The sequence below is a fragment of the Typha latifolia genome, chromosome 5 (genome assembly GCF_019914945.1).
Source record: "Typha latifolia isolate L0001 chromosome 5, TyphaL0001v2, whole genome shotgun sequence".
NCBI classification, from domain to species: domain Eukaryota; kingdom Viridiplantae; phylum Streptophyta; class Magnoliopsida; order Poales; family Typhaceae; genus Typha; species Typha latifolia.
The window spans coordinates 10,867,402-10,894,775 of record NC_133090.1 but is presented as its reverse complement, the minus strand read 5'-3'; the positions used below and the strand labels follow the sequence as shown (position 1 = coordinate 10,894,775).

General features: G+C 36.6%; 4 protein-coding genes across 6 annotated transcripts; 2 read left to right on the top strand and 2 right to left on the bottom strand.

The window, feature by feature from the left end:
- The first annotated feature begins 1,853 nt into the window (after positions 1-1,853).
- LOC140788904 (gibberellin receptor GID1C-like) lies at positions 1,854-3,997 on the top strand. The gene is made up of 2 exons (XM_073138423.1): positions 1,854-2,172; positions 2,511-3,997. Exons 1-2 carry the CDS (start codon positions 2,134-2,136, stop codon positions 3,513-3,515), a joined length of 1,044 nt encoding a protein of 347 aa, XP_072994524.1. The 5' UTR covers positions 1,854-2,133; the 3' UTR covers positions 3,516-3,997.
- A 440-nt stretch (positions 3,998-4,437) lies between these two features.
- Positions 4,438-7,565, bottom strand: LOC140788903 (receptor-like cytosolic serine/threonine-protein kinase RBK2). Of its 3 annotated transcripts, none has more exons than XM_073138420.1 (9): positions 7,373-7,565; positions 7,238-7,305; positions 6,779-7,165; positions 5,962-6,213; positions 5,725-5,879; positions 5,423-5,502; positions 5,183-5,318; positions 4,935-5,084; positions 4,438-4,799 (listed from the first exon to the last, which is right to left on the bottom strand). In XM_073138420.1, exons 1-9 carry the CDS (start codon positions 7,387-7,389, stop codon positions 4,629-4,631), a joined length of 1,416 nt encoding a protein of 471 aa, XP_072994521.1. In that variant the 5' UTR covers positions 7,390-7,565; the 3' UTR covers positions 4,438-4,628. The 3 variants fall into 3 exon arrangements, with proteins under 3 accessions (XP_072994521.1, XP_072994523.1, XP_072994522.1); XM_073138422.1 differs by having other exon boundaries at positions 7,425-7,565; XM_073138421.1 differs by having other exon boundaries at positions 6,779-7,066; positions 7,373-7,538.
- A 5,616-nt stretch (positions 7,566-13,181) lies between these two features.
- LOC140788164 (probable indole-3-acetic acid-amido synthetase GH3.6) lies at positions 13,182-15,521 on the bottom strand. The gene is made up of 3 exons (XM_073137307.1): positions 15,147-15,521; positions 14,937-15,044; positions 13,182-14,647 (listed from the first exon to the last, which is right to left on the bottom strand). The coding sequence occupies exons 1-3, from the start codon at positions 15,425-15,427 to the stop codon at positions 13,291-13,293; spliced, it is 1,746 nt and encodes a 581-aa protein (XP_072993408.1). The 5' UTR covers positions 15,428-15,521; the 3' UTR covers positions 13,182-13,290.
- A 1,562-nt stretch (positions 15,522-17,083) lies between these two features.
- LOC140789075 (protein DMP2) lies at positions 17,084-18,328 on the top strand. The gene has a single exon (XM_073138675.1). The coding sequence runs from the start codon at positions 17,129-17,131 to the stop codon at positions 17,726-17,728; it is 600 nt and encodes a 199-aa protein (XP_072994776.1). The 5' UTR covers positions 17,084-17,128; the 3' UTR covers positions 17,729-18,328.
- The last annotated feature ends 9,046 nt before the right edge of the window (positions 18,329-27,374 follow it).

Sequence of the window (27,374 nt, the reverse complement as noted above, 5' to 3'; positions counted from 1 at the left end):
TAACTTTTGGATCATAATTACCTCCCAATGTGATACCCGGTATGGGATTTGTTGAGACTGTGAATATACCTCAAATATGGTGACATTCTTGCACAGTATGCATATTGGCTCTTTTAGCTAGCTCATTTAATGCCAATGATATTTCTTTGGTAAATTCTTGCCCAATTCTATACCACATCTCTCTTATTTTATGCTGAAGATTAGATATTTTCACTGATATGAGAAAAGTTATTTGAACCAAAGCTGTAATTAAAGAGGTAATGATCGCCTTTTAAACATCATTGAATCTCTCTCAAATTTGTGTTTGTTATCTCAAATTGGCGTCCACCGTCGAGCCAGTGCCCACTTTCCATTAGGAATATCATTAAGCCATTTCTTCACCCCGGGATGGTTCTTCTCCAAGTGAGACATTCAATCATCAAATTTACGTATTTAATTTTTCAATAAAATTTGATAAATATAATCTTTTAACACAGGATTTCATTTTTTTGTTGTTGAAATATTAACCAAATGTGTTAAGAAATACTGGTAACCAATTGGCTCATTACACCAATTAGATTTAATATTAACAATCATAAGTATATATTCATGACGACCTGAAATCAAGCACACCCCTTTGCTACCTACAACTCTGTATCGCAGACACGAAAGAAACCACTTCTAGCTGTCTATATTCTCACATTCAATGACGACAAACACAAGAGAAAATAGTTCACCATTTTTATCAACACCCATAATTATCAATAAGGTACCTTTATATTTCTCATACGTGTGTATTTCATCTCTACTTATAAATAAGTTCGACAATGTGCTCGCCCTTCAATAGTAGCATTGAATTACCATAACCCATATTGAAGAACTTGAATATTTAAGTAAGATAATTGAATCTTCTTTTAGTCAACTACAACCCTCAATTTGCAAATCTCAATATTTGCTGCTTTATTTGATTGCCTTTTTAACCTCAGGGGTGATAAATTTGCTATCCAATTATCGATAGTCCTTATTTAGTGATGCATTTAGACTTGCGTGTGATCTAAAAAAATAATAATATCTAACGTTCCATGTTTCTGACAACCTTGGATTTGGGGTCTTTATAGATATATAACATATTAGAGAAGATCTTGCGAAGAGTTTTTTTTCTAGCCATTTATAATCAAATACTTTTTCTTTTGGAGAACGTAATTTTGGAGTTGGAAAAAGTTTGATTTTAGAATTGGATTATGCTACGAATATTTGTGCCTAATGAAAGAAAAGAAGAGAATGCAAAGAGATGAGATATAGAAGGAGAAAGACGAGATTTTGAGATTGACTTAAAATAGGATTAGAGGTACATAAAAACGCTGAAGTATTCATCATCATTATTAACTAAACTAAAGATATTAGAAAAAATATGAAAAACTTATATAGATTAAATAAAAGAATCTCATTATGCTAAATTAATTAGAAAAAGATAAATTTATAATCTAAATATCGATAAGAAATAACTTATAAGATATAAGAAAAAGCTTGCTATTTGCATATTTTTATTAAAAAAAATTGTGCTACTAGTAAAACTAGCTTTTTAAAATTGAGTGTATTTATTTTTTTATATTATATGTATATATATTTTTTATAATGAAATACATATAATTTATATATGAAATGTATAAAAAAAAACTTATTTTTGCTATTTTGAAAATTGAAGGGTTTTTTTTTTTACAAATGCCAATAGAAAAAAAAAAAGATGAAAAAGAAGGGAAGAAGTTGAGGGAAGGCGCGTTCCTTTTGTCGTGTTGCAGCGTTGGCGTCGGCTTCACGCAGCCAACTTTTGTCCCTTTCCCCACTCCTTCCCCTCTCTTTTCTCTCTCTTCTTTACTCCAATAGAACAAGAAAACAAATGGAGAAGTCGGACCAAAAGGATAGATCTTTAATGGTATCTTGAGCTTATAAGAATCTAAGAAAGCAATCTAGCTTTGAATTGCGCCTCAAAGGCGGTTCCTTTCCGAGAGACGGAGGCATGGAAGTTGAGGATTTTGTTGGGTTTCCGGAATCAGAGGAGTTTTGAGATAGGATTGTTGGATTTGGGACTTGGGTTTTGTCTCTAGATCTTGATTCGTGAGAAAAGGAGGGATCTTTTGTTCTTTTGGCTATTCCATGGCTGGCGGCAACGAGGTCAACCTTAACGAGTCCAGGGTAATTCACTTCTTTCTCTTCTCAAGTTTATTTCCCTTCATTTCTTCGGATTTATATGGAAATGGCATGCTTTCTTTTCTTTTATTTTCCTATCTCCTTTTAGTTAGTTATAGAATGCCTTGCTTATACTAGCGTGATTTTTGAAACCAATAGGAAATTTGTTTTAGCTCAATCTTTACTTGCGATTCTGATGACCCTTTGTTCTCTGATTGTCATCGAAGTGAAAAATGAAGCCATTTCCTTTTTTTTTTTTAATCACATATGAGCTTCCTTTGCGCAAGAACTAAACATTTTACTAGAGGAAGTATAATCCATAGGATTTGTTGGCCTTATCACAGATGGTGGTTCCTCTCAACACATGGGTGCTCATTTCCAACTTCAAACTAGCCTACAACATGCTTCGCCGCCCCGACGGCACATTCGACCGCCATCTAGCTGAATTCCTCGACCGCAAGGTCCCCGCTAATGCCACCCCGGTAGACGGTGTCTACTCCTTTGATTGCCTAGTTGATCGCTCCACCAATCTCCTTGTCCGCATCTATTGCCCATCGCCCACCAACCCCCTCCCCGCGGTCTCAATTCTCACTGATATGCGTTGCTCACCTTGCCTGGAATCAGACCCTTTCCCAGTTATTATCTTCTTCCATGGAGGCAGCTTCGCACACTCTTCGGTCAATACTGCCATCTACGACTCTCTTTGCCGTCGCTTTGTCAATCTTTGCAATGCGGTTGTCATCTCTGTCAGCTACCGGCGATCACCAGAGCATCGACACCCTTGCGCCTATGATGATGGATGGAATGCACTTAAGTGGGTGTCAGCCCAGCCGTGGCTCTATAGGGGTAAGGACTCAAATTTGCGAGTTTTCCTCGCAGGGGACAGCTCGGGTGGCAACATTGTGCACAATGTGGCAATGAGGGCCATGGAGTTTGGTATCAATATCTCAGGGAATATTCTACTCAACCCAATGTTTGGTGGGGAAGGCAGAACGGAATCGGAGAAGAGATTGGATGGGAAATACTTCGTCACAATTCAAGACCGAGATTGGTATTGGAAGGCATTCCTTCCTGAAGGGGCCAATAGAGATCATCCTGCATGTAACCCATTTGGGCCTAACGGCATAAAGCTAGACGGGAGGCCATTTCCAAAGTCTCTTGTCGTGGTGGCAGGTCTGGATTTGACTCAGGATTGGCAGATTGGTTATGCTGAAGCGCTAAAAAGGGCTGGTAAAGAAGTTAAGCTTGTCTACCGTGAGCAGGCTACTGTAGGATTCTACTTCTTGCCCAACACCAACCATTTCTATGATGTCATGGAGGAAATTAAGAGCTTTGTTAGTTCAAATTGAATATAAATAGGGTATTGTCTGACCTTAGCTACACTTATATGAAGTATAAGCTTGACATTCTGATCAAGGTATGTGCTGCTGCTGCTATTACTTTGGCTTAGCATGGTTGTTGGCTGTGCCATTGGTGCATGTGCAACATCGGAAGTAGCTACCTTGTTAGGCCTCTAAGGATGAGGCCAGGAAGAGTTATGGAGGACTTAGGATTTATGGAAGGAATGGAATTACTCTTCTTTCTTACCGTGGCAGTTCTTTTATGTATGCGGTCCGGTGATTGAAGCATTTCTTCGAAGATATCATGTTCTCTGACATCCGGTCGTGATGAAGGTACAAACCTTGGTAATGTCTGGTAGGCGACCGACGGTACACGACTAAGATTGTAAGATTTCTTATTTACAGCAACATGGTTAATTTCCATGTTATTGCTATTGTGAAATATGTATATTATACTAAACTTTTCTAGTGATATACCCTATTTTCTCCTATTGTTCATGTTCAATGATGATATGGTACTGAAATGCTCAAGTGTATAATTAGCTACACCCTGGATATAACCACCTCCTTAGTGTTCTGTAGTGGCTTCTGCTAAGCTGATAGAGAATGGTTAACTGTATATTTCTAAAAGCTATCATTTCACCGGTTAGGATTCTAAATAGTAGTTGTACCACTGAGCTTTTACCGTGAAAATTGTTATAGATTATCTTTCTTCATGATGTATTGGTCTTGAACAAGTTAAATATATTACAAGATAGTTGGATTGCCTATTTGTTCTTAGGCCTTGAAGGAGTTGGGTGACCAAGTTATGATTCTTAAGCTTTTGAGTTGCATATTGGACCGTACTCTGCCTCATTCACAGGAAGTGAGCTCCCCTGTCTTCCTCAAGACAAAATAAACAGCACTACACTACTAATGTAACAAAAGCACATAATATTCAACTGAAGTTTTATACGTTTCTAGTGAAATTTGAGTACAAAATAGAGTTAGAAACTTCATAACATGTTCCCTCAAAGAGATATACAAAAATTAGACAATTTCAATGCCATCTTTTCTCTCTCCTTTTTGAGTCCCATGTAGAATTGCTTTACTAGTAGATAAGCTAGTCCAAAAACTTATGATTTAATAGTCAAAAGCTAGCTGTTTATGCCGACTAAGATCATTCAGGTACCTCGTTGCATTATACTCCTCCGCATCGAAGATCTCCTCAGAATATGTTCTGCGGATGAGCGACTTCTGAATTACATTTTTAGAATCCGATCGGTCTTCCTCCCCTTTTAGCAGCTTTAGGACCTGCACATAAATATTTGCTTTTCAAATTCATACTATGGATAGATTCTGCAAATTAGTCGGCATTTCGATTCATTTTCGTTGTACTTTCATTATTTTCTTTTGAGAAAGCACATTGATCAATAGTTGTAAGCTCACCTGATTCATGCGAGGCCGTAGAATTGATGAATGCTGGACACACAGACGAGCCACATTAGCTACTCGTTTTACTTCTTTTGAGTCATAATCATCACAAAGTGAAGGGTCAAGTAGCTCCATAATTTTATTCTTTTCAAGCAAAGGCTTTGCCTGAGACAACAATAAAGCAAAGAAATAAATTACAATTACTATGTTTTAATTCTAAATCATGAAAACTAAAGTTGAAACAGAGTAAAAAGAACACATACCCACATCACTAGACTTTGTTTTGAAGAATCTAGTGCCTTATGTCCAGTAATGAGCTCTAGTACTAGAACACCGTAGGCGAACACATCGGTTTTCTCGTTAACTACGCCGTGCGTGCAGTATTCAGGTGCTAGATAACTGTTTTCATAAGAGGGTAATATTAGATGAAAAATGTGAATGCATATCCAAATAATTAAAAGATGATGAACATGAAACTAGAAGTAAATCCCTCACTCACACACCCAAATGTGCCTTCAATGCTTAACACTGTGTGATGAGTCAAATTGTCAGGTAGCCACTTAGCAATTCCGAAATCGCATATCTGGAACAAGATCAAAGAGATTCTGTAAAAAAATTGCTGAAAAGTGAATTAGTTGAATAACTTATGCTGAAGTATTCAGATGAGCAAACCAATCTGTAACCTTCTCAAGTCTCCATTATTCTTGAGATTGAAGTATTGAAATTCTTTTGGTACTTAAAAAGTTTCACAAACCATCATGGAACAACATTACAGACACTAACAGAACAATCTTTTGGAAGATACCTGAGGTTCAAAATTCTCTGTAAGCAGTATATTTTCAGACTTAATATCTCGATGGATGATGCGTCTCGAGCACCTCTCATGAAGATATTCAAGACCTTTGGCTATCCCAATGACAATCTTGTATCTGAGATTCCAGTTTAGTTTCTCCGTTGAACCTTTTAAATAGATCAGCAAGGGAAAATTACAAATGTAGCATAACGTGAAAAGCTTTATGTCATGTTAAACTTACACAATTACCATGAAGTAGAGTGGCCAGGGATCCATGGAAGGACAACTGAAAGACAAAAAGCATCTCTCCTTCAGCCCCTACTCCAATCAATCTTGAAGTATTTGGATGATTCAGATGCACTAATATTCCTAATTCAGATAAGAAATTGTTGATCCTTTCATCTGCTGTTCCTCTGGTAAGTCTCTTAACTGCTATTATCTGGCCATTACGTAGGCAACCCTTATAAACCTCAGCATGCCCACCCTTCCCAATTATATTCTCTGTAGTACGAAGGAAGAAAGTGTAATTTTTCACACTGAATTAGTAGCCAAAGGAACTGCTGAAATCGATATCTATATGAGGGAAATGTATCACTTCAGTTGTTTTGTCCTTACATATTGAGTTCCATTAGAATCAGCAACTAAAGGGAAACATACAGGTCCTATGCTATGTAACATTATGCATTTGAAGCACATATGTTTCAGATAACATTTCTTCTCTGTCACCCAATGTTAAGATTCACTTGATGGTGATGAACAATTAAGGAGGAGTTTACTCTGCTATGCTGTTCATTTAAATATGGATGGATTCAAACCCAAGATACAATACTATGATCTTATTGCAAGGAAAATTAGTAAATGTGGCATACAGAAATATCAGAGTAACAGCTCAAATTGTGAGCATCACCTCAGTTCAGATTGATACTTGAAGTTCAAATTTGTTAGGACTAAATTAAGAAACAAAGTAGTCAATGAAATTAAGTAACATTTTCATTCAAATTCATGTAGTCTGAATATTTTGGTGCTGAAAGTTCATGTCAGATTGCGAGAGAAGATCAAAACAGACCTGGATTGAAGTTATTTGTGGCATTTTGGAGCTCTGGCAACGTGAAGCTCTTCCAAGAAGGCTTAAACAGGCAGAAATCGTTATCCATGCTCGAATTCGATCCGGGGAAATTGGTCTCTCTACTGCTTCTTCTTCTCGATAGCTTTGACACTCCAAATGGGGGGAAGCTCGAGAATCGCCTCATCGATTTCACCCTCCATAGGCGAAGGAATCCCCGCCAAAGTGAAGCCTGGCTGCAAATAATTCCATTCTCCGAGTACGATGTGCTGGTGTTCTCAGAAACTGTTTCTGAATCCGAAGACCGAACGGAATCATCAAAAAGCGTTCTAGAAGATGATTCATTGGTCATTTCTCGATTCTCCTCATCGAAGTCCAACGATCTCAAATCTAAAGGTTTGATGATGATGAACACAGTGAAGTTGAATTCATAGGAAGAGTTTGAGATAAATTTTCCCATACCTTGAGCTGAAACGGAGGTAGACAAGTGAACTAATTCATCAACTTCTCCACGTTTCTCTACGCATTCTCTGGATATTTAGCAATTCATTAAAGCTACACTCATACAATTAAAAGACGCATGCTTGATATCATTACCTTTGAGGAGAAGCCATGCTGCTAAATTGCTACGAGAAATTCTTGCAATTACCTAGATATCTTCTTTGTACGAATAGAGATCGAGTTATCCCTCTATCTATTCTGGTTACGAATTAATTTGCTCCCGTTTAGTGGTCTCAAGGAAGGTTAAATGCGTGGTTGGCGCGAAGCCTTCTCTCCTCCACTTAAAAATAGAAGAGAAGGTTGAGAACGTTGGAAGTAAACCAATAAAAGCAAATCCAATTGCATGGATTCGGACAACTGTGGATAGTGATGGGTGAATAGAATTAGCTATCCACGTTTTTATCGTTTGGTAGCCTTTCATTCGTCTTCTTGCATGGACGGAGAAAGGTTACCTACGAAGGAAATTATTACAAAATTTTTGAGGAAAGAAACACCGTTAATTTTTGCCTTCGTTGTTATCATTTCTACCGTACGGTCCCGGTCCCACCCATATTTATAATATATACTAATCCCCTAAAAAAAAAAAACTCTTTTTATCATATAAATCTTCAAATAAATTTTTTTTAATTTTGGGTGTTATTTGAAAAGTTACCAAATAACTAGGCTCGGACTTTTATTATTACAGTCGTTTACCTAAATTTAGGCCTCGCTATTAGCCAAAATTAGAGAGGAGATCTTTGTCTAGGGTTCTTAAACTCACGTCTTGTTTATTGGAGTTGGTGTCTCTGAATGGTATCCAATGATTAGGACAATGGATCTAATTAATAAGATAATAAGAGGTCTCTTTTTCTCAAGTTAGTCTGTCCTTTTTCTAGTCTCTTTCTCTAGAGCGATGATGGTAGATGGTAAAGTGTTTCTTTCTCTTCAAAAAAAAAATTAAGTGTTTCTTTCTTGGATTTTTGTTATATTCGACCCTCCAAGACACGTAGATTTATTCTAGGCTAAAGAATGGTGGTCAAGTTTGGCTCATATTTTAAGCCAAACTTTTCCTTGTAATTTTTGTTTCAATTTTAATATCCGATCTGACGGAGATTTTTTTATAACCGTTAGATTAATTTATAAACTATTTTATTTTTATTTTTTAATAGTTATATTTAAAAAAAAATTATAATTGTCACTAAAATCTTTTGATTATTTTAGAATTACATTTTTTAACATAATTTTCAACGGATCGTTGTTAAAGTTAATAAACACATATAAAAGACTAAAATATTTAATTTTTTTTTTTTGAAGTTGAGTTGTAAAATATTTGCCGATGAATTTTTTCCTTTTATAAAAGAAGATATTTTTTTTCCCTATACTATGATATTGGGTACATTATTGGGTAGTTTTGGAGTTATTTTAAATAATTTTTACAATGCCAAGATGGTCTATTTTAATCCACTTTTAATTTTAATTATGATTAGTTGTTTAACTAACAGAATGCTACTAATAGTAATTCGATGAACGTCAAGTTTCGTTCAAGCTTGATTAATATCAATCTTGAGTTTGTATTAAACTTGAATAAATTACCTCAATATAGTTTGACCCAATTTAAGTTATCTCAGTGTACTTTAAATTTAAGTACTTAACCATCTAATCCTCAGGATCTAGACCAAGTTACATATGTTAGTCAACTGTTAATGGGAATCTATAATCATTCTCAGAGCACAATTTCTAGCTGAGTTTGTCTCCAATTTTTGCTCCATCTTCACCTTTGTTAGCCCGCCTTCTCTCGCTAACTTTCCTCATGTGGAGTGGCACTTGCTTCCCAAACTTCACGATGGTATTGCTACTAATTTAGGTGAGCCCCTCTATCTGATTGACGAAAATTTTATGATATACGTTCCGATCTAAGGAAACAACTTAATTTGATATGCAATGGTCTTTGGATAGACTATAGGGCGAAACATGCGATGGCGATTCTAGGCAATCTCCCTGTTGGAACCTCTTGAATTTGAATATGTCGCCCTAGAAGAGAGTTTTGCAACGGATCTAAGATTGAAAAGTTTAGTCAGTTCGGCTAGAATAGGGTGGTATGAAGATAGCGGACGGAGATGGTGTAAGTCGATAGGGATTTAAAAGGAGGAGGGAGAAGGTGGACTGTCTCTCCGAGATAAGAGACCAACTTGCGGAGGAGGTGAATAGCAAGGTCGGCAATAGTGGTTGGCCAAGCTTGGAGGAAGAGGACAAGAGAGGGAGAGGTCGAACAAGGAAGAAGAGGAGTCAATTCTAATTGATCAAAGATGGTTAACTAGGTGTGCACCAGAAGTATTTGTAGGTGGCTACCTGCGACTTGATCAGCCTAGCCTGACCGACTTCGATCCGACTAACACAAAACGACTAAGTACCCATAAGCAATTTACAGGACCCTCAGGATCTAATCTGAATTACATCTAAGCAAATAAGCAAAACAGGAGTAATATGAGTCACTGGGCGCTGAACCGTATCATTTGACCTCCCTTCAGAGCCTTGGATCGGACAAGGCAGGCCTGGACGGCCAAACTACTCGGTATTTCCAACTCTATAGGTCGGTCCTGAAGCTAGGGATTTGTAGCAAAGTTTGGTGTTTCTTCACATCTAAAAGAATGGGCCAAAATCTGAACAAGACTAACACAGTCATCACTGCTCAAAGCGGACTTTATTGAAAGTATTTGACAAGATGGAGTGGAGTTTTAATCATTTTGTTAAGCTGGTCTATGAGTGCATTTCTACCTCATCTCTCGCTTGAGAGGTCTAGGGACCTTCCTTATTGCCATGTCTTTTTATTATTTGGGGTCCCCATAAAAGAAGCCTATGAGTCCATTCTGAAAAAAATATGAAAAGGAAGCTAGACGGATGGAAACACAAACTCCTCTCCCAAGTTGTTCTCAACGCCGCTATTCCAAATTTCTTTTATGTCGACTACCCTCTTGCCTTAAGCTCTCATTTCCAAGCTTAACACCACTCTATGCAATTTCTGGTGAGAGTTTGATGATGAGAAGCATCAGATGCACCTTAAGAGCTGGGAGAGCATTTGTAAATCTTTGGTGTGCATTAATTCTATGGGTGTTGACAATCCTTGGGTGAAAATGCTTAATTACGAAGGTCTGGAAGATAATTTTCATATGGCCATGGATCTATGGATGAGACCTGACCCATGTCTAACTCTGGTTTTGAAATGGTTGTCCAATTGTTACTATCTTGTCCATTTGCTTGAGCAATGTGATAATGTTGTAAGCTTGGCCTCAAGCTCGATAACACCCCATCTCATCTAGATGGCTGCCAGTCTACTATTGTCTCAGATTTATCCATAGTATACCTCTAGCTTTTCTCTTCAATGCCATGCGGTGCCTTTGGAAAGCAAGGAATGATAGCTTCCAGGCAGAATGAAGTTTCTCCCCTAGCTAAATATTCCAACCTGGATGGATGGGGGAAAACACTCTTATCCTTCCTTTGCTGTAGGGTGATAACATGGTCGAAAATAACTCTTTCTCTTGCCATCAGGTACTCTATGCAGTTGAGCCTATTGGATGGGTGGATGCAAGTTGGTAGGGTGGGTTGCAAGGTGGTGTGTGAATCATTATTGGTTCACAGACTGAGGGGTATCATAAAAGTAAATTTATTTTTTTGATTACTATGGGCAATGGCCCAGTATGGCTCTTCAGTGACTCCCTAAGTGGGTGAATGGCTTTTTCTGTGGCTCAAACTTGACTAAATTTCTAATAATTTAGGAATGCACTAGGTGTTCGACCCTACATCCTCTTCTTCGGGTTTGTTATATGAGTAGGTGTTAAATGCTCATACTCATAACATTGCCAAGCTAGGTCTACAAGAGAGGCTTTGTAAAGTTTTGAATGATCCACTATTGGAAGCTATGTATAGTCTTGAGCTTTCAATAAATATTGGTCTACGGATTACATTACTATTCGGGTTGAGTCTGAGTTGAGTTAGCCCGAGTTAGCGGGTCCGTTGAGTCGAGTCATCTTGCTTATTTCATTTTAGATTAGTTATTTTAATTATAGAAATCGTTTGGATTTTATGTAAAGTCTCATTTGAATTGGATAGGCCCAAACTGAGTCGGTTCGTCGATTCAGTTTAGTCGAATTATAAATATATGGAGAACAGTTCTAGTTGAGTTATGCATCAATTAATTTGGATTTAGCTTCTCTTTTGTCTCTAGCTTTTCCCCTCTATCTTTCTTTGCCCCAACCATCTCTACCATTTGTATGACTTTCATTTCGCTGGCCTACTGGCTGCAACCATCGCCACCACTCTCCACCTTATCGAGCCCATCTCCATCTCCACTCGGCCTCCACCTTTCATGATCATCACCTCCTTCCACAACCAACTTTCACCATGGATGTGGCCCCTTATCCTTAGCCCAAGCCATCATCGCCTTTAGCCTTGGATCCTACCATTATCACCACTAAGTCACTGCCAGCCCTTCTTGGTTCATCAACCCTTAACCATCACCTCACCATTGTGTTGTGCAAAATACCCAAATGGTGAAGGAAGCGGAAGTAAGACCTTCACCCCAAATATCTCAAATGGGAATAGAGAAAGGAAACCAATGCAATGCTCGGGAAAAACTCCAAAGAGATGTTAATGGTGATAGAATAGCCCTAAGCAGTTTTAATCATGGATTAAACACCCTAATGCAAACAATCACTAACAATGAAAACAATGGAGACAATAGAGAGAGAGAGACAAGATTTACGTGATTCGGCAATGTGCCTACGTCCACGGGCGGAGCAATCTTCTTTACTATGCAAATCCCTCACTTAGAAATAGTTTAACAACTCTAATCACTCTCAATAGAATGGTGGCTCAATTCTTATAAATATTTTTCCAACCACTAGCTCTAAAAAATTACTCTTTAGTATTTATAGTCAGGTTCATATTTGGGGATTTTTCGCGTCACGTTCGAACGCCCTCGAGGACGCGTTCGAACGCGCCCAATATCAATACAACAGAACCAAAGGGGCGTTCAAGCGCAGGAGGAGCCGTTCGAATGCCTGCAGAAAAGTCTGCTCTCGGGCTAGCTCGCGTTCGAAAGCAACTGGGCCGTTCGAACGCCTGCATCACAGACTGCTATCTTTGGAACCCGCGTTCGAACGCCTCTAGGGCCCGTTCAAACGCGCGGCACAGAAATGCTGATACATATTGAAAATTTGCTGAAATTAAATTTGAGTCAATTTTTAACACATTATTTTTTTTGTTGCACTGCAACCAAAACCCTAGCCTAAATCTCCCCTACACAAGTCAACCACGCCCTTTGTCCTGGACATGCCTCCTCACTCACCAAGGGGCACTAAAATCCTAGCCAACTTAAGACCCAGTTGTGCAGGTTGCTGCGAGCCAGCCAAAGCTTTCGATCATTAAGCCTAGTTCTATTACTAAAAATCTAACCAAATCCTAGCTCATATCTAGCTAAGAGCATAACACACTTTTATATCAAATTTCAGCCCAAAACTTCATTTTGAAAGGTCTGAACTGGCTCAGAGACCTAATTGGACCCGACAGACCCATGCCAACTCGTCGAATCCAAAGCCTTTTCCTATTTGACTCATCTTCTAGCTAAATCTTTGAGCCTTCTCTACAGTCAACTATCAAGACCTAAACCCATCATCTAGTCAAGTGACAAGCTGAGATTTGCACCCAAAGGACACCGGACACCCAAAAGCTCTAGCTAGCCAGAATCGACCACCTTTTCTTTCTCTTGGCTGGCCTTTGATTCTTTTGAGAGAACCCTAACATAAGCTTGTATCATTTCTGCTAATCTTAGATGAGAAATTTAATAATTATTATTTAGTCTGTATCACAATGGATTTAAGTCCTTAAATTTAAAATAAATGATTATAGGTTGAAATCGGACTGCAATACATGACTATAATTTACCCTAAATTACTACACAAAATCACAGACGAAAATTTCCACAGCAATATGATACAAACAAGAAGTTAGTAAATGTTCAATTCTCCTGTGAGAAGCTCTCAATGTAATAATGCAGCCTCACTGTTAGCTTTTACTGCAATGCATGCCTTTAATGTCTTAACAATTTCATAATTTCTAATGATCTTTGGTGGTTTGTATTGGTTGGCAGACACTCCATTCTCCACTGCCATCTTCAAGAGCCTCTCAAAGCTCCCTGGATTCACTATTGCTATCTCTACTGGAGCAAGATCTCCATTAGACCTCTTCAATTTATAAACAATCCCTAAATATTCTTCAAGAGATGAACAACACCTTCTCAGAAAAGCAATTGACTCCTCCAATCTCTTTTTCTGCAGCAAAACACAGTCACTGCTTACTTCAACAAAAATGTTCGCATGTCTCTTGCTAGAATCGGAATCTAAGCACCCTGCAAACTCTACAATCTCTCCACTGCACTCATCTCTGAGCATGAGCTGAATATTTTCCATTGCAGACATCAAGTCCCTCTCAGTAATGATCTCAGATGAATCTTTAGGAGCTCTTGTCACAAACTTAATGCGAGGAGAAGAGTTATAAAACCCGACTACCTTAACAACATCTCCGAGCCGGTATCGATACAATCCCCTATAAGTAGTCACCACCACCTCATAGAGGTTTCCAACCTCCACGCTGGAGATATCAACCGTTTCTTTTTTGTCATAAGGAGAAGTCTCGATATCAAAAGGGAGGAACTCGAAGTAAGCAGCGGTTGGGAGTAACACAAAGCTTGTATTCTCTGGTGAACAAGTCCTCTCCAAGTTAATCCCCACAGGGCATTCTGAAGCAAAGTAGTCTCCACATAACAATGGTACAGTCTCACCAGCATAGTACTTCAAAATTGGATAATATTGCTCCATACTACCAGTGGTGACACAAGCAATGTATCGCATCTCCGGCCACAATTTGCGAAGAATTCCACACCAGCTCTCTTTCTGACAAGCTACTCGAGTCCTCTGCGCCAAGTCCAGTTGTGGTCCACCAAGCAATTTTTCAACAACTTCTCGCATTGGAGATTCTGTTATCTTGCTACTAACAGATCCGAATTCTATGTCATGGCAAAGCTGCTCCCAATTGGACTCTAAAAGTCGAATTGCCCTCACTAGCCCTGCTGCATATGGAGCTCGGATGGCGTCTATGTAAGAGGAGAACCTGAGGCCGCAGAGAAGGTGGCAATACGTTTGCTGATAAATATCGTCACCCAGAATTACTTCTTGTGGACTGATGCAGATATTGAGCAAAGGATATGGATTAGGCCCCTTCCCTTGAAGTGGGTATGCCGTCGCCGCCATTACCTTGAATCCCCCTTTGGTTTCTGTAACATTTCCGGCGTAGAGGAACCATAAGATCTTACTAATGGATGGTCTTGGTGGGAACAACCTGGGATTTGATCAAAGATTATAACTTGCAAGGAAATAGATGGGTAGCAGAGGCTGATTTGGTGAAACTGGATACGAAGAAGGTACAAATTCTGGATCCACGAGCTAGATTCCCAACTAGGTATCCCGTAGATTTCGTACACATCAACAAAAACAAAGAAAAAAAGGCAAGAAAAATCGAAAAGGCAAAAAGGTATCAACTTTTTTGTCCTTTTGTTTTGGTTTGCTGAGATTAAAGATTAAAACTTGCAAGGAAATACATGGGCTGTAGAGAACTATTCGATATTTACCTTCGAAGAAGGGCGGAGCTTGCCTGATGGGCAAGATTAGAGGAAGTTTTAGCGAGTTGGGAATCGAAGAAAGGTACCAACTTTGGCTTCGAGGAACTGGTCCCTGAACTGGGTATTCCACAAATTACGAAGTAGATGAATAAAAACGAAGAAAAAGGGCAATAATGATCGGAAAAAAGAGAAAATAAAATTTCATTTTTCTCCGCTGACCTTAGGAAGAAGCAGAGGAGGGGATGGGAAGAGAGGGACGAAGGTGGTTTGATTCCGTCGGCGATGAGGCCAATGAGGTCGGCGTAGTCGGCATAGGAGGAGAGGGGGACGAGGCGTCTGAAGGAGTCGGCGCCGATCTCGGGGTCTCGGAGGTAGGTCTTGAGGTAGTCGGTGTCGGAATTATGTTGAAGGATGGATTGGAGGGTTTCGAGTTGGAGGCGGCGGGCGTCACGGGTAGAGCTGTCCAACCTGGTCAGCACGTCGTCGTCGGCAGTCTCCATCGTCGCCGATAGAGCTAGAGAAAGTCTCCTGCCTGTTGCTTAAAAAAATTTAACTCCTCTCTCTCTCTCTCTAAAATAGCTTTTTTTTTTGTATGCGGATGTCAACCCTCCGTTATGTACATTTAAATTTTACTAAAATTTAATCGATATAGTAAGCTGTCTTTAAACACGTGCATCTCTAAATAATTACTTTAAACTAAACTCGTCAAAAATTTACTCTAAACCGTCGTGCAATTAAGCTTCCCCTTCAAACTAATTATATTATCAAACTATCAACCAAGTTAAATTAGTAAGTCAAAAAACAAAAGAGTCATGAGCTTGATGGATAGAATGTTAGAAATAAAATTGTAATACTAAAAAGATAATAATAATTATTTAAATTAAATAGTCAGTTAAATAACTATCGAAGGTGTGTAAACAACCTGACCATCAGCGAGCCTTAATCTATTCGAGCTCGGTTCACTTAATTCCGAGTCGGAGCCTAATTCAGGCTACTCTCAAGCTAAGCTCAATTCAAGCCTTAAATAAGTCAAATTCAAGTCTTAAACAAGCCTAATTCAAACCTAATTCAAGCTGGTCAGATCTAACATGATTTAATCTTGAGGTAAATAAAACTTATTTAAAGCTTGAAATTTAAGGTTTAGCCTATAAATTAATCAAAAGATTAAAACTCTAATACGTAAAATAATCATGAATTTATCAAAAATGAAAATAGACATTTCTGTTTAGTTGTTTAGGATTAGATCAAAGTTAGATAGAGATAGATATAAATCATTATATCTTGAGCGAGCTGAGGTTGAGAGAGCTTGTCGGGCTCGGGTCGAACTAATTTAGTTTGATTATTTTAATAGTCTTGCACATAGGCACATTTAAAGGTTGATACAAAGGACCAAAGCGTTTTCTTAGTGTGCAAATATAAAACGATATCTTATCAACCTCATGTTTTATATATATATATATGTGTGTGTACTTCTGGGTTGATTGGTAGATAAAACGTACAATCTAATTGAGACTATCGAATCCTACAATGAAACAATCTCACTGTCACAAATCAATTCCAATAAATAGAGATGTATCTGAGTAGCTATGGTAGCTGGATAATAACCTAAATGTTTCATCATTACAAGTAAGAGAATGTACGCAATAAACATCCCTATAACACATCCAAATTAAGATATCTTATTGTGAATTTTTCAAGAAGTTCACCATAATAGACTGTTCAGATTCTCTACTTTGGTAGGTTCATTTTCTGGAAAATTTATGAATTGCATGTAAGTTATTATTATAAAAACATACATTTTATAAACACAACTAACATTCAAGAGAGTATCAAAACTTGACATGGCAGAGAAGCAAATATCTATGTGCTCGCTGATTAAAAAAATTAGCATGAACTCCTCAGGTTATATTTTGGATTTAAACTATCTTCTGCCTTTAATAAACTTATTTTGCATAGAAAATTTGCATGTGTTTGAGCATAAAACTGGTCAACTTTTACACCCATACCAACCAGCCATTAGCGCAGGCATTACTTTGAACAATTGTATCAAAGTAGAATGGACTCTTAGGTAGCCCAACCAAGCTTCTTCATTCTAACAATTAATGGTAAACATATCATTATCTCAACTTATAATCCCACCATACTTCCTATAAAGAGTGATAGACCCAAGATCAAAATTGGAACAAATACACTTGATCACCATGGCAGGAGATAACACCCAAACACTCACCAGCTCTTCTTCCACAACGAAATCACAAAGCACAGCAGACAAGGCCTTCAAAGGAGTAGGCAACCTCATCAAGGTCCTTCCTAGTGGAACAGTCTTCATCTTCCAATTCCTTAACCCTCTTCTCACTAGCAATGGCAAGTGTCACACCTCTAACAAGTTCTTGACTGGTGCACTCCTCATCCTTTGTGGCCTCTCTTGCTTCTTCTCTTCCTTCACTGATAGCTACAAAGGGAGTGATGGGAAGATTTACTATGGTATAGCTACCATAAAAGGTTTGTACTCCTTCTCGGATCTAAACTCTAGCTCTGTGAACTTGTCCAAGTACAAGCTAAGACTTGGGGACTTTGTGCATGCCTTCTTCTCTTTGCTTGTCTTCGGAGTTATCGCGATGTTGGATTCGAAGATCGTCTCGTGCTTTTATCCGTCTTTCGAGTCCGACGAGAAGGCTGTGAACATGGCCTTGCCGGTGGTGGTTGGTGCTATAGCTAGCGCTGTCTTTGTGGTGTTTCCTTATACTCGCCATGGCATCGGCTACCCGTACTCGGAGTCCAAGGAGAATTCTTCTGAATGAAGTATCTGTTAGTAGAGAAATTGTAGCGTTTCTCTGTGCTTCAATCTTTGGAAAGTTTTAATAGTTTTCTAGTCACTGGTTGCGCTTTAGGATCATAAAATTTAAAATTTAACGTGAAGAGAACAAAAAAAAAAGAGAGTAAAGTTTCTCACTCTTTTTCGTCTCAGGATGAGGTTTTAGCATGGGAGGCGCTTTCAATTCGATTGACGGAGAAGTGTTAAATATTTCAAGAAAGATCTAACATAATATTTTTAGTCTAAGCTCTATAGGAATGTGTGTGTGTGTTAAGCAATTAATGCTATAATTTTCTATATTCTTGCAAAGGTAATATTAGCAAAAAACTTTCTCGTATTTTCTTGTGTACTTTTCTGGACATTCCATCGCTCTTGAGTTCAACTGATACAGTATCTGTTCGAATGGTTCATAAAATATGTTCCAATGAACGAGCATTGTAGTTTATGTCTGAGCCAAGCCTCGGATTTATTTTTCAGAGTTTGTTTTAGAATGCGAGTTTTATCTTATCTCTAACTCTAAATATATATTAGGATCTTGTTTTAGGAACGATGTTATTCTTATTCAATGAAGTTCTTTCTTTTCACATGAGGTGAAATGTCTTAACTTAGATTGATTCTGAATGTGAGTTTTGCTCAGACGCCAAACTCTTAGCTTGATGAGACACTATTTGTTCATTATATTCAGAATTGTTTAACGATTCTTTACCATCTACATGATCAACTTATAATTTTTTTTACTTAATTATATATATGTATACATTATTAAAAACACGCCCTACAATTTGCTTCTTATCATTATAATCTACCATATTGATATTTATTATTCAACTGCTAGATTATACTTTTAATGCCTCAAAAATATTATTAGTTAATGAAATAGAAAATATTATATTATTTTAAAAATAATATCCAAAATAATCCTAATTTGATAATAAAATCGTATTCCCTTTACTTTAACATGAGAAGAGTTATTTATTTAGCTCATTTTACATGTATAGTTAATTTAGCTAGCTCATGTAGATAGTAACTATCATTAAAAAAATAATAATGCCAGAATGCTTTTGTAACATTAAATAGTAAAATATTAAAGTCAAATGATTACTATGGTAGAATGTGATAGATAATAAAAGACAAAAGATAAGATGGTTTCGATAAATTTTCTTATATATTCATTTTTTTTGTCATTCAAAGCTACATCCACACAAGCAAGTACATTTACACTAGAAAACCTAAAACTTATCATTAAACTCCTCTGGAGGGAAAGGAGTTGCCGAACGGAGAACAAGATATACAATTAAAGGAGGTGAAAAAGTTCATGGTAAAAGTCGCACTCTATGACAAGGGGCAAGTTGCATCACACCTTGGTGAGCTCAGCCAGCAGTAAAATTGCTCCTATTAGAGAGAAGGACTCTATGACAAGGGGCAAGTTGCATTTGATATGGGAAGAGTCACACTCCCATTCCAACAATGGAGTCCAACTCTATTGAGAAGTGTCACATCTCTTTCAATGCCTCGGTTCCAAGGCATGGATATATGCCTGCCACCTTTCCCTATGGCTTAGGAGGATGACTATCTCCCTCTTTCCCCTATGCCTCGGGAGGATGACTATCTCCTTCCTTGTGACTAGTCACAAGTGGCCAAAAGAGAGATGCTCTATTTGAGGTTTTGTTGGGCTCCAGTGGCTTGAGTGACTAGTTACCTACGGTGATTTGGACTAAGATTGGCTTGGAGGAGCAAGAGAATTCCCTTTTCCTTAAGGATTCAGACCCTCACTCCCTTGATTTGCCCACCAACCTCTGTTCTTGCCCTCCCCTTCCCTCCAAAATCCTCTTTGCCCCATGAAAGTCATTGCAAGACCAAACTTGAGGTCGCAGACATGGACATCTCAGTTGATGTGGCTAATTAATCTTGTGTAAAATATTGATGCATAGGGAGACGAAACTAGGGAGGAGCAGCTAATGCCACTCAAATAATGTTGGAAGGTGTAATTGTTCCTCTTTTCTTTTATTTTTTTTTAATAGAGTTTATTAGGTATTAACAAGGTGAATATAAATATATCCGTATCAATTTAGTTAGGATATGGTTTTAAGTTTTACTATCCATCCGATATCCGTATCTGAATCCGTATCTGAACTAAAAATATAGATCCGAATGTGGGTTAAGCACTATCCGATCTGTATCCGATCCATTTTCACCCCTAGAATATATAGATATATATCGTTGATGATATATTTATATGGACGTGGGTTAATCACTATCCGATCTGTATCCGATCCGTTTTCACCCGTAGAACATATAGATATATATCGTTGATGATATATTTATATGTTCATTCATAACATGATGATTCTTTCTAATTTATATTATTTAATATATAATTTATTTTTTATTTGACATCCCTAATTCAAAGTAAGGTCTATTCATTAAATCATTTTGGCTCATGACTTTTTATCATGAAAAAAAAATTGTATTGCAAAGATGAGGTGAGTTAGGAGTTAGGTTTATAGCAATGATGATAGTTTATATGGATATTAAGTTGTGTGGGTCCTACCAAATTTTTATAGTTATTTACTATTACTCTAGCCTCATTTACTTTAAGAATAATGTTAATTCTAGAATAGATATTTCTCTTTATTATTCCCAAAATAAGGTCTTTATTTGAAGAATAACTATTCTTGTGTTTGCTTATATTATGGAATAAGGGTGTAATAATTATCTTTGCTGTGTTATAGAGTAAAGAGAAAAATAAGAAAAAATTTGTTTATTTTTTTATTAAATTACGATGAATACCTTTTGGTTTGACATAAAGTAGGTAATAAAAAATATATATCAAGAATAAATTAGTAATTGAGTTAGTGTGTGGTATAAGATGTAATTTCGGTGAATAAGATTTGTATTCTAGAGTGAGGATATTATGGTATTTAGTTGTTATTCTGAAATTTAAAAAAAAAAATATTCCTAAAGTGAACGAGGGCTAATATATAGAGATTCTTGTAATAAAAGTTCTACTTGTGGAATGTATTATCTTATATAAAGATTTATTCTTGCATTCATGACTATTACATTACGCGCATCACGCATGTGCGTGGACGTAGGCATGACCCATGACCGATAGGTTTACAATTATTGCCTCATATTATTTTCTCTCTTGAGATAGTTTTTCACATACATGTATATTTTTATGTCTAAATTTATTACGATTATTTTATTATCTTTTAATAGTGTTTGACGAAATTGGCTCATACATCGAGACGCAAGAAAATGGCATTAGATGGAGGTACAATTAATCCCAACAAATTTCAACAAATTTCTTTGTGCAATATGTAGTTGTGTATATGGTCCCTAGTGGAGAAGATTGCCCTTCAATTTCCAAACCCTATCTCTTTCTAGGCTCCTTTTTATTTTCTTATCTCGTTTTAAGTTGATGAGCTATTCTTATGCCCAAGTAGCTTATCTTCTTGGGCTCTGACATGGGAGCCCAAATAGCCTAACTATAATCAAGCTTGGCTCTCATTATATATATATATATATATATATATATATAAACCCAATCGTGTCGGACCACATCACCTAACTCCTTTAGAGTCACTTAAAATGAATAATTACAGTGATTAGGAACATGTTTGTTCCTTGGACTTCGAGGTAGGCTTGACTCATACTGTCATACATTACAAAGAGATTTTCAATCTAACTTGAAAATATTGTCAAATTCATACCTACTCATAGTTTAGATTTTGCTAGATGCAAAATTAATATAACACCAAGAATACTATTACATAGAGAATATGGTTATCTATGATAAGTAGTATATATATAATTTGTAAAGTGTGATGCTCTAAGTGAATCATTCCATAATCTATAAAGTGACTTAGATTTAGTTCTTCTCAGTATAGTTCATGTATGAATCATCTATGATTAAATGATATCATGATGCAAATGTTTTCTAAGATATATAGATCTCAAATCCGCTTTATAAGTCATGTATATAAGAGATGAATAAATAATTATCAAAGATTTGATCCCACAATGATTCTCAACTCAATCTTTAAGAAAAATATCTTGTATTATGTTTGTCTAATAAGATGCATTATTTTTTATTATTCAAGAACAAATCATCTCTTCCTAAACTATTACTATTATAAATATTTAATCAAATAAAAGTGTTTACATTGGCCAAGCCAAATTTTCTCCAAAACCACTACCTTGTAAATTAAATATACTTTTAAAATCTAAGGATGCCTTTCTAATTACTTTCGGACAAAAGTTGAAGTATTTAATACACAAAATAATCAAGATGCCCAATATATTAAAAGAAGAAGAAGAGAGAATAGAATAAGAACATAGATTCTTTACTATTAAATGGGAATAGAAATTTAACTCTTGGTTAAGGGCCAGATAACCCCTTTTATTCCAGAAAATTCTTGTTAAACAAGGGATAAGGAAATAAAACAAACTATACTTATCTGGGTATCTTTATCCTAACATTTAGCTCAGATAATGTTTCTCTCACAAAGACAAAATTACTGAATTATAGTATGAATATAATATAGATTTATAGTGATTATAACTTATTAAAATATATTATCAAACTGTAATGTGACTTAATATAACTGTCGAATTACCCTATTATAATGTGACTATAATATAATGTATTAAAATATGTTTGCAATAAAATTATTAAAATATGCCTTGTATATTTATGATGCTATTTGTGATAATATCTATATCGTTAAATTATGATAAATTAAATTAAATTATTTTTTGGTAAGAAATTTCAAAAATAAACATGATATGATAATATAATAGTTATAAATTAAATATAAAATTTATATTTAATTATAAAACTATTTTCCTATCTTTCTCAATAAAAAAAATATCAAATATCTATATACATTAAACTAGAAAAAGACCAATAAGCTTAATTTTATCATTTTTATATCTTATTTCAACTATCACAACCAAATGCTATCTAATTATATATTATTATCCTAACGATTGTGCAACCAAACACCTAACAAAAATTGGGACAAAATTTTTTTATCCTAAGATAAATCCTCATTTTATTCCAGTCTTAATTTTTCACCTCAGGCTCTAATGTATACATATAAATATCTAACTTTAAAAGGTTAAAAACATAATTAAGAAATTTTAGAGGGTGTACATGCAACAAAAGAAAAGAAAAGAAAAGAAAATAGAAACCCATTTCTTTCTAAGAATCTTCTCTCCCATCCCACCGGTGGTGACGACACCGGTTCCATCTCTCTTCTTTTTTTTTTCTTTTTCTTTTTTCTTCTTTAATTTTCTTTTCACCTCAGGCCGTCGTCAGGAAGCGGTGATTCGACCACAATAACGGCATCCCGTTACCACTCACCGCCTCTTGGCACCTCCAAATCCCCTCCCTCCTCCTCTCATCCCTTCCCCAATCCCAACTCCCACCTCCGCCGCCACTCTCCTCATCGGTCACCTCCTCCTCCTCCTCCTCCTCCTCTTCAGACCCTATCAGATGCAATTTGAGCCGTCCATCTTCCCGGGACACGTGGAAGATTTCCGGCCGCTCGGTCCACACTTCAGTCAGGATCAGCCGACCATCTCTCCTCTCGGCCTTCATGTGAGCGCCCTCGCCGATCCACCTGAGCGGCGGCGGGAACTCCTTCCTCCTCTCGTCGTCCCTCCTCCGCCCCGTCCTCTCTTCTCCCGCCGCTGTGTCATCTGCCGAGCTGACGTCCAGCTCGGCCTCCCCCTCCCCGACCCTCCCGTCCCCGCTCTCGAACCCCAGGCTCTCCGTGCACAGCTCCAGCGATCCATTAACACCATCGTCGGCGTAGCCACAACAGTTGTGGAGCCCCCGCGAGCCAGGATCCATCTTCTCCATTGGCGGCGGCGGTGATGTTAAATTTAATATGCACAAAGTCATTAATTTGGGTGTGATTGTTATAAGGAATGCGAGAGTAGTAAGAGTACTAAAATATATACGTATATATATAGTGATGGGGGTTAGGGTTAAATTTCTGTTGTAATGTTTGCTATTTTTACGGGGCGGGAGGTTTATCCTCCACATACTAAAGATAGGAATGGAGTTTCGTCGAAGCTGGAATTTATTTTATTTTTTTCATTTTTATTTATTTATTTAAATTTTGGGTTCGAGTGGTTAAAAGGTGGTGGACACCACCGCTGTGCGCTGTGTGGGTGACACCGGATTAATTAATATAGAGGGACCGGATGGGTATCGGTATCGGAATCCGACTGTATTCGGGGATAATTATCCGGATTCTTGTATCTGTCCACCCATATATGGGTGTGGACAGATAGAGAAATGATTTATTACGTGCATCTATCTATCTATCTATCTGTTTGTACGTAAATTAGGGATCTGGCTCAAAATATGGACATCCACGAGACCATCCGTAGTTGAGTATTTGACGAAATAATCCTACCTGCTGTTGATTAGAGATCTATTAATTCCTCCCCCTTTTTTTCTATTTGGATATTTTATAAATCACACTTTATATTTTACTTATTTTATAATTCTCACTCGATTTTATAATCCGATCCTTCCTTTCTTTTCTTTATCATTCTCATTTAATATTGACTAACTAATATCAACTAAATTACTAAAATACCCTCATAATTATTTTTTCTCCTCTTTACCTAATTTAGGTATTTATAAATTATTTCATATATTATAACCGAATATTTTTTTACTGGTACTGTTTAAATTAATGGAGGGTGTTAAATGAGAATTATAAAAATAATGAGTCTGGTTATTAAAAAAAACTAAAAAAACGAAGGTGTGAATCATAAAATAGATAAAATATAAGGTATAATTCATAAAATTTACCTTTTTATTTCCTATCTCATGGGCCGGCTCATTCATAGATATTTTTTTGAATATAATATATTTTGATAAAAAAATTATATTTTAATAGCAGGTTCAAAGTATTTATATTTAGGTTTCTCTTCCACGTTTCCTTCTAATACACTAAAAAACTTATATTACCACATACTCATTTAACACATTAAATTAATTTTAACTCGCACTGTTTTAAACTATAAGAATCTAGAAAAAAGAAATATTTAATCTTTCAACATGATATTATTTAAATTTAAGTTACCCATCCCCTCACAGTTGTGTAATTTTTGTTTCAATTCACCTTACTTTTTTTTTAAAATTATTCATATCTCAATGGATATTCTAACTGTTATCTCAAGAAAGCTATTTAAGTATCTCGGTTACTTAATTTGTGATACTCTAACATAAGAGTGGATATTATTTGTAAATGGTAGAGATTTTTAGGAAAATAAAAGGTTACATCCGAACCATAATAAACCCACACGGTATTAAGATACTTTCAAAATTTCTGCTGATAGAAAGAAAATGCTTAAAACTTTCAATGTTTTAATTACGATTGCCATTTGGCGTTTCTCTCTCATACGTGGGGAGAGATAATTATAGATGAGTAAATACTTTAGACCCATTATCAAAAATGTTTTTATTATTATTAAATATTATATGAAAAAGGTCCTCATCCACTCTCTCTTTTAATATTCATGTTCTATTGTGATTCTGCACTTATAAAATATGAGTTTTTAGAATTAAGCTTACATGTTAATTTCGTGTACTCAAGCTTAAGAGTCTTAATCCCAACATGACTTTTTTTCAAAAAAAAAAAAAAAAAAAAAAGAAAATGCATAAGAACAGAGGTTAGGCAGCCCCACTAAAAACACTAAAAATTTACTAACCTCTTGTTGCATGTGAAGGGTAACAGGGGCGTGAGACATCCACACCAAAAGAAAAGAAAACAAATTAGATTCAGGAGTAGTTCTTATTCTAAAATAACAGTTAAATATTATATAAGAGTATAAGAGATTAATAATATATAAATATTTTTCACTTTCACTTTTTTGTTTAAACATCGGTCGTATCAACCTGTGTTGCTAGGGTTTCAAGTTTTTCCTTTTCTACAAGAAGAAGGTTCTTCCTCCACCATTGGCGACTTTTCTCTTCTCCTATCTCTTTACCCAAGTGGTCAAAGTAGGGGAGGGGTTTTTCCCCCTCAACCATGAGTTGTTTCTTCCTCCCCTTCCCTTTTTAATCCTCTTTTCTGTCCCTACTTCCCTTCCTCTCTTGCTTCTTCTCTTATCCCACAGTAGTCATCATCATCTATTGACTATGATCGGTTTTGTTCTCTTTAGCTCTTGCGCTCCTCACCAAGGTCATCTCTGTTCTGCACTTCCCTCCCTCTCCTCGTCGCCCACTCCTCCTGCAAGCTTGGCAACGATGGAGGTGGAGTTGGGGTTTGCCGGTGAAGGAAAGGGTTGTGCAGTGGTAGGATTTCTTACCCACCTATGTTTCTTTTTTTCTATTTCTTCCTTCTTGATTTTTTTACTTCTAGTCACCGAGGCCACTCCATTGCTGCCACACTCCTTCCCTCTCCACTAGTCATGGCTTGTCGAATTTGGCGAATTACCTACCTCCCAATTTTTTTCAATTTATATTTATATTTTGTGTATATATATTTCTTGGCTAGTCGGATCCGCTTTGGTCACAGACAGAATCACCAAAAGCTCAATCTCTGAAGCAAGTGTAGTGGCTTGGGTAGTATTTTTGACTTTATTTATGTGTGTTTTGGGGGCTTGACATAATATTTTTCCTTGTTCACTATCTCCCATTTTTTTTCCTCTCATGTACATCAGACTTGTAGTTATCTATTTAGAATGAATGAAATATCTACCCTACAAACTTTTTCTAAAATAAAAAAAAATCTCACTTAATTTCCAAAGCCACAGTTCTTCTCATTAAATCATCTTAAATCCATTTCAAATCTCAAAACTTACAATACACTTGTTATAACATAAGCACGAGAGCTTGATTGATTGTTCGATCCTAGAATAGATCAAAACAATATTTTAATGTCGGCAAGTGCATTATTCCATCACGAACATGTCCATCACTTTCTGAGAAAAAGAGTTATGGACTCTTTAACTGGATATTAAAACACTGGTCGTAGTATCGATCGCAGATACGGAGGATGGCGTGTAAACCAACTGTGATATTTTATTCTTGGAACGAATCCGATTCTGCTCAACCTTTCGCAGGAGCTCTTAAAAATGTCCACACCAGAGTGGTGGTCTGTTTCGAGTGGACCTTGTAGATCCCAATACGTCCAGCATCTGAATTCATCCCTCCATTGGGCCCAATCAAAAGCTCATATTGCTTTCTTGATGTATGGATATTTTAGAATGCAGTCAGATGACTAATACCAAACTTGCTAGCGAAGTCTAGCCAATTCAGACTTTGCCTGACAAGTGCATTGGGATAGATTGTCTTTATCCTTGTTCCAGGAGTTAATTCTCCTCGTCCTTTGAAGAGAAGAAGAGGACGTCTTCTTATCAGTCTTTGCGGAGTTTACTTAGCTCTAAAGTATAAGCACAAATATTAATTCTCTCAACTTTACCACCATCAACATCATGGTGCACTAAAATCTACATTCGTATGGCAGATGGGATTATCCTTGTAGAATTAAAGAGTCTCGTATTATATGAGCACTCCTGAGCTGATTTATTATTTATTTTAGTATAAAAAAGTAAAATATTATCTTTCTTAGAAAGATCGCAAAAAATATATCAGAATT

Bases quoted from the DNA above. Each gene is read 5' to 3' on its own strand.
- LOC140788904 (XM_073138423.1), top strand. From the start codon at position 2,134: ATGGCTGGCGGCAACGAGGTCAACCTTAACGAGTCCAGG. The intron at 2,173-2,510 runs GTAATTCACTTC...GCCTTATCACAG, and splicing joins TCAACCTTAACGAGTCCAGG to ATGGTGGTTCCTCTCAACAC.
- LOC140788903 (XM_073138420.1), bottom strand. The intron at 7,166-7,237 runs GTATGGGAAAAT...TCAAACCTTTAG, and splicing joins TACCTCCGTTTCAGCTCAAG to ATTTGAGATCGTTGGACTTC. The intron at 4,800-4,934 runs GTGAGCTTACAA...ATTTATGTGCAG, and splicing joins TACGGCCTCGCATGAATCAG to GTCCTAAAGCTGCTAAAAGG.
- LOC140789075 (XM_073138675.1), top strand. From the start codon at position 17,129: ATGGCAGGAGATAACACCCAAACACTCACCAGCTCTTCTTCCACAACG.
- LOC140788164 (XM_073137307.1), bottom strand. From the start codon at position 15,427: ATGGAGACTGCCGACGACGACGTGCTGACCAGGTTGGACAGCTCTACC. The intron at 15,045-15,146 runs GTCAGCGGAGAA...TGGAATACCCAG, and splicing joins CTCCTCTGCTTCTTCCTAAG to TTCAGGGACCAGTTCCTCGA. The intron at 14,648-14,936 runs GTAAATATCGAA...ATCAAATCCCAG, and splicing joins AGCTCCGCCCTTCTTCGAAG to GTTGTTCCCACCAAGACCAT.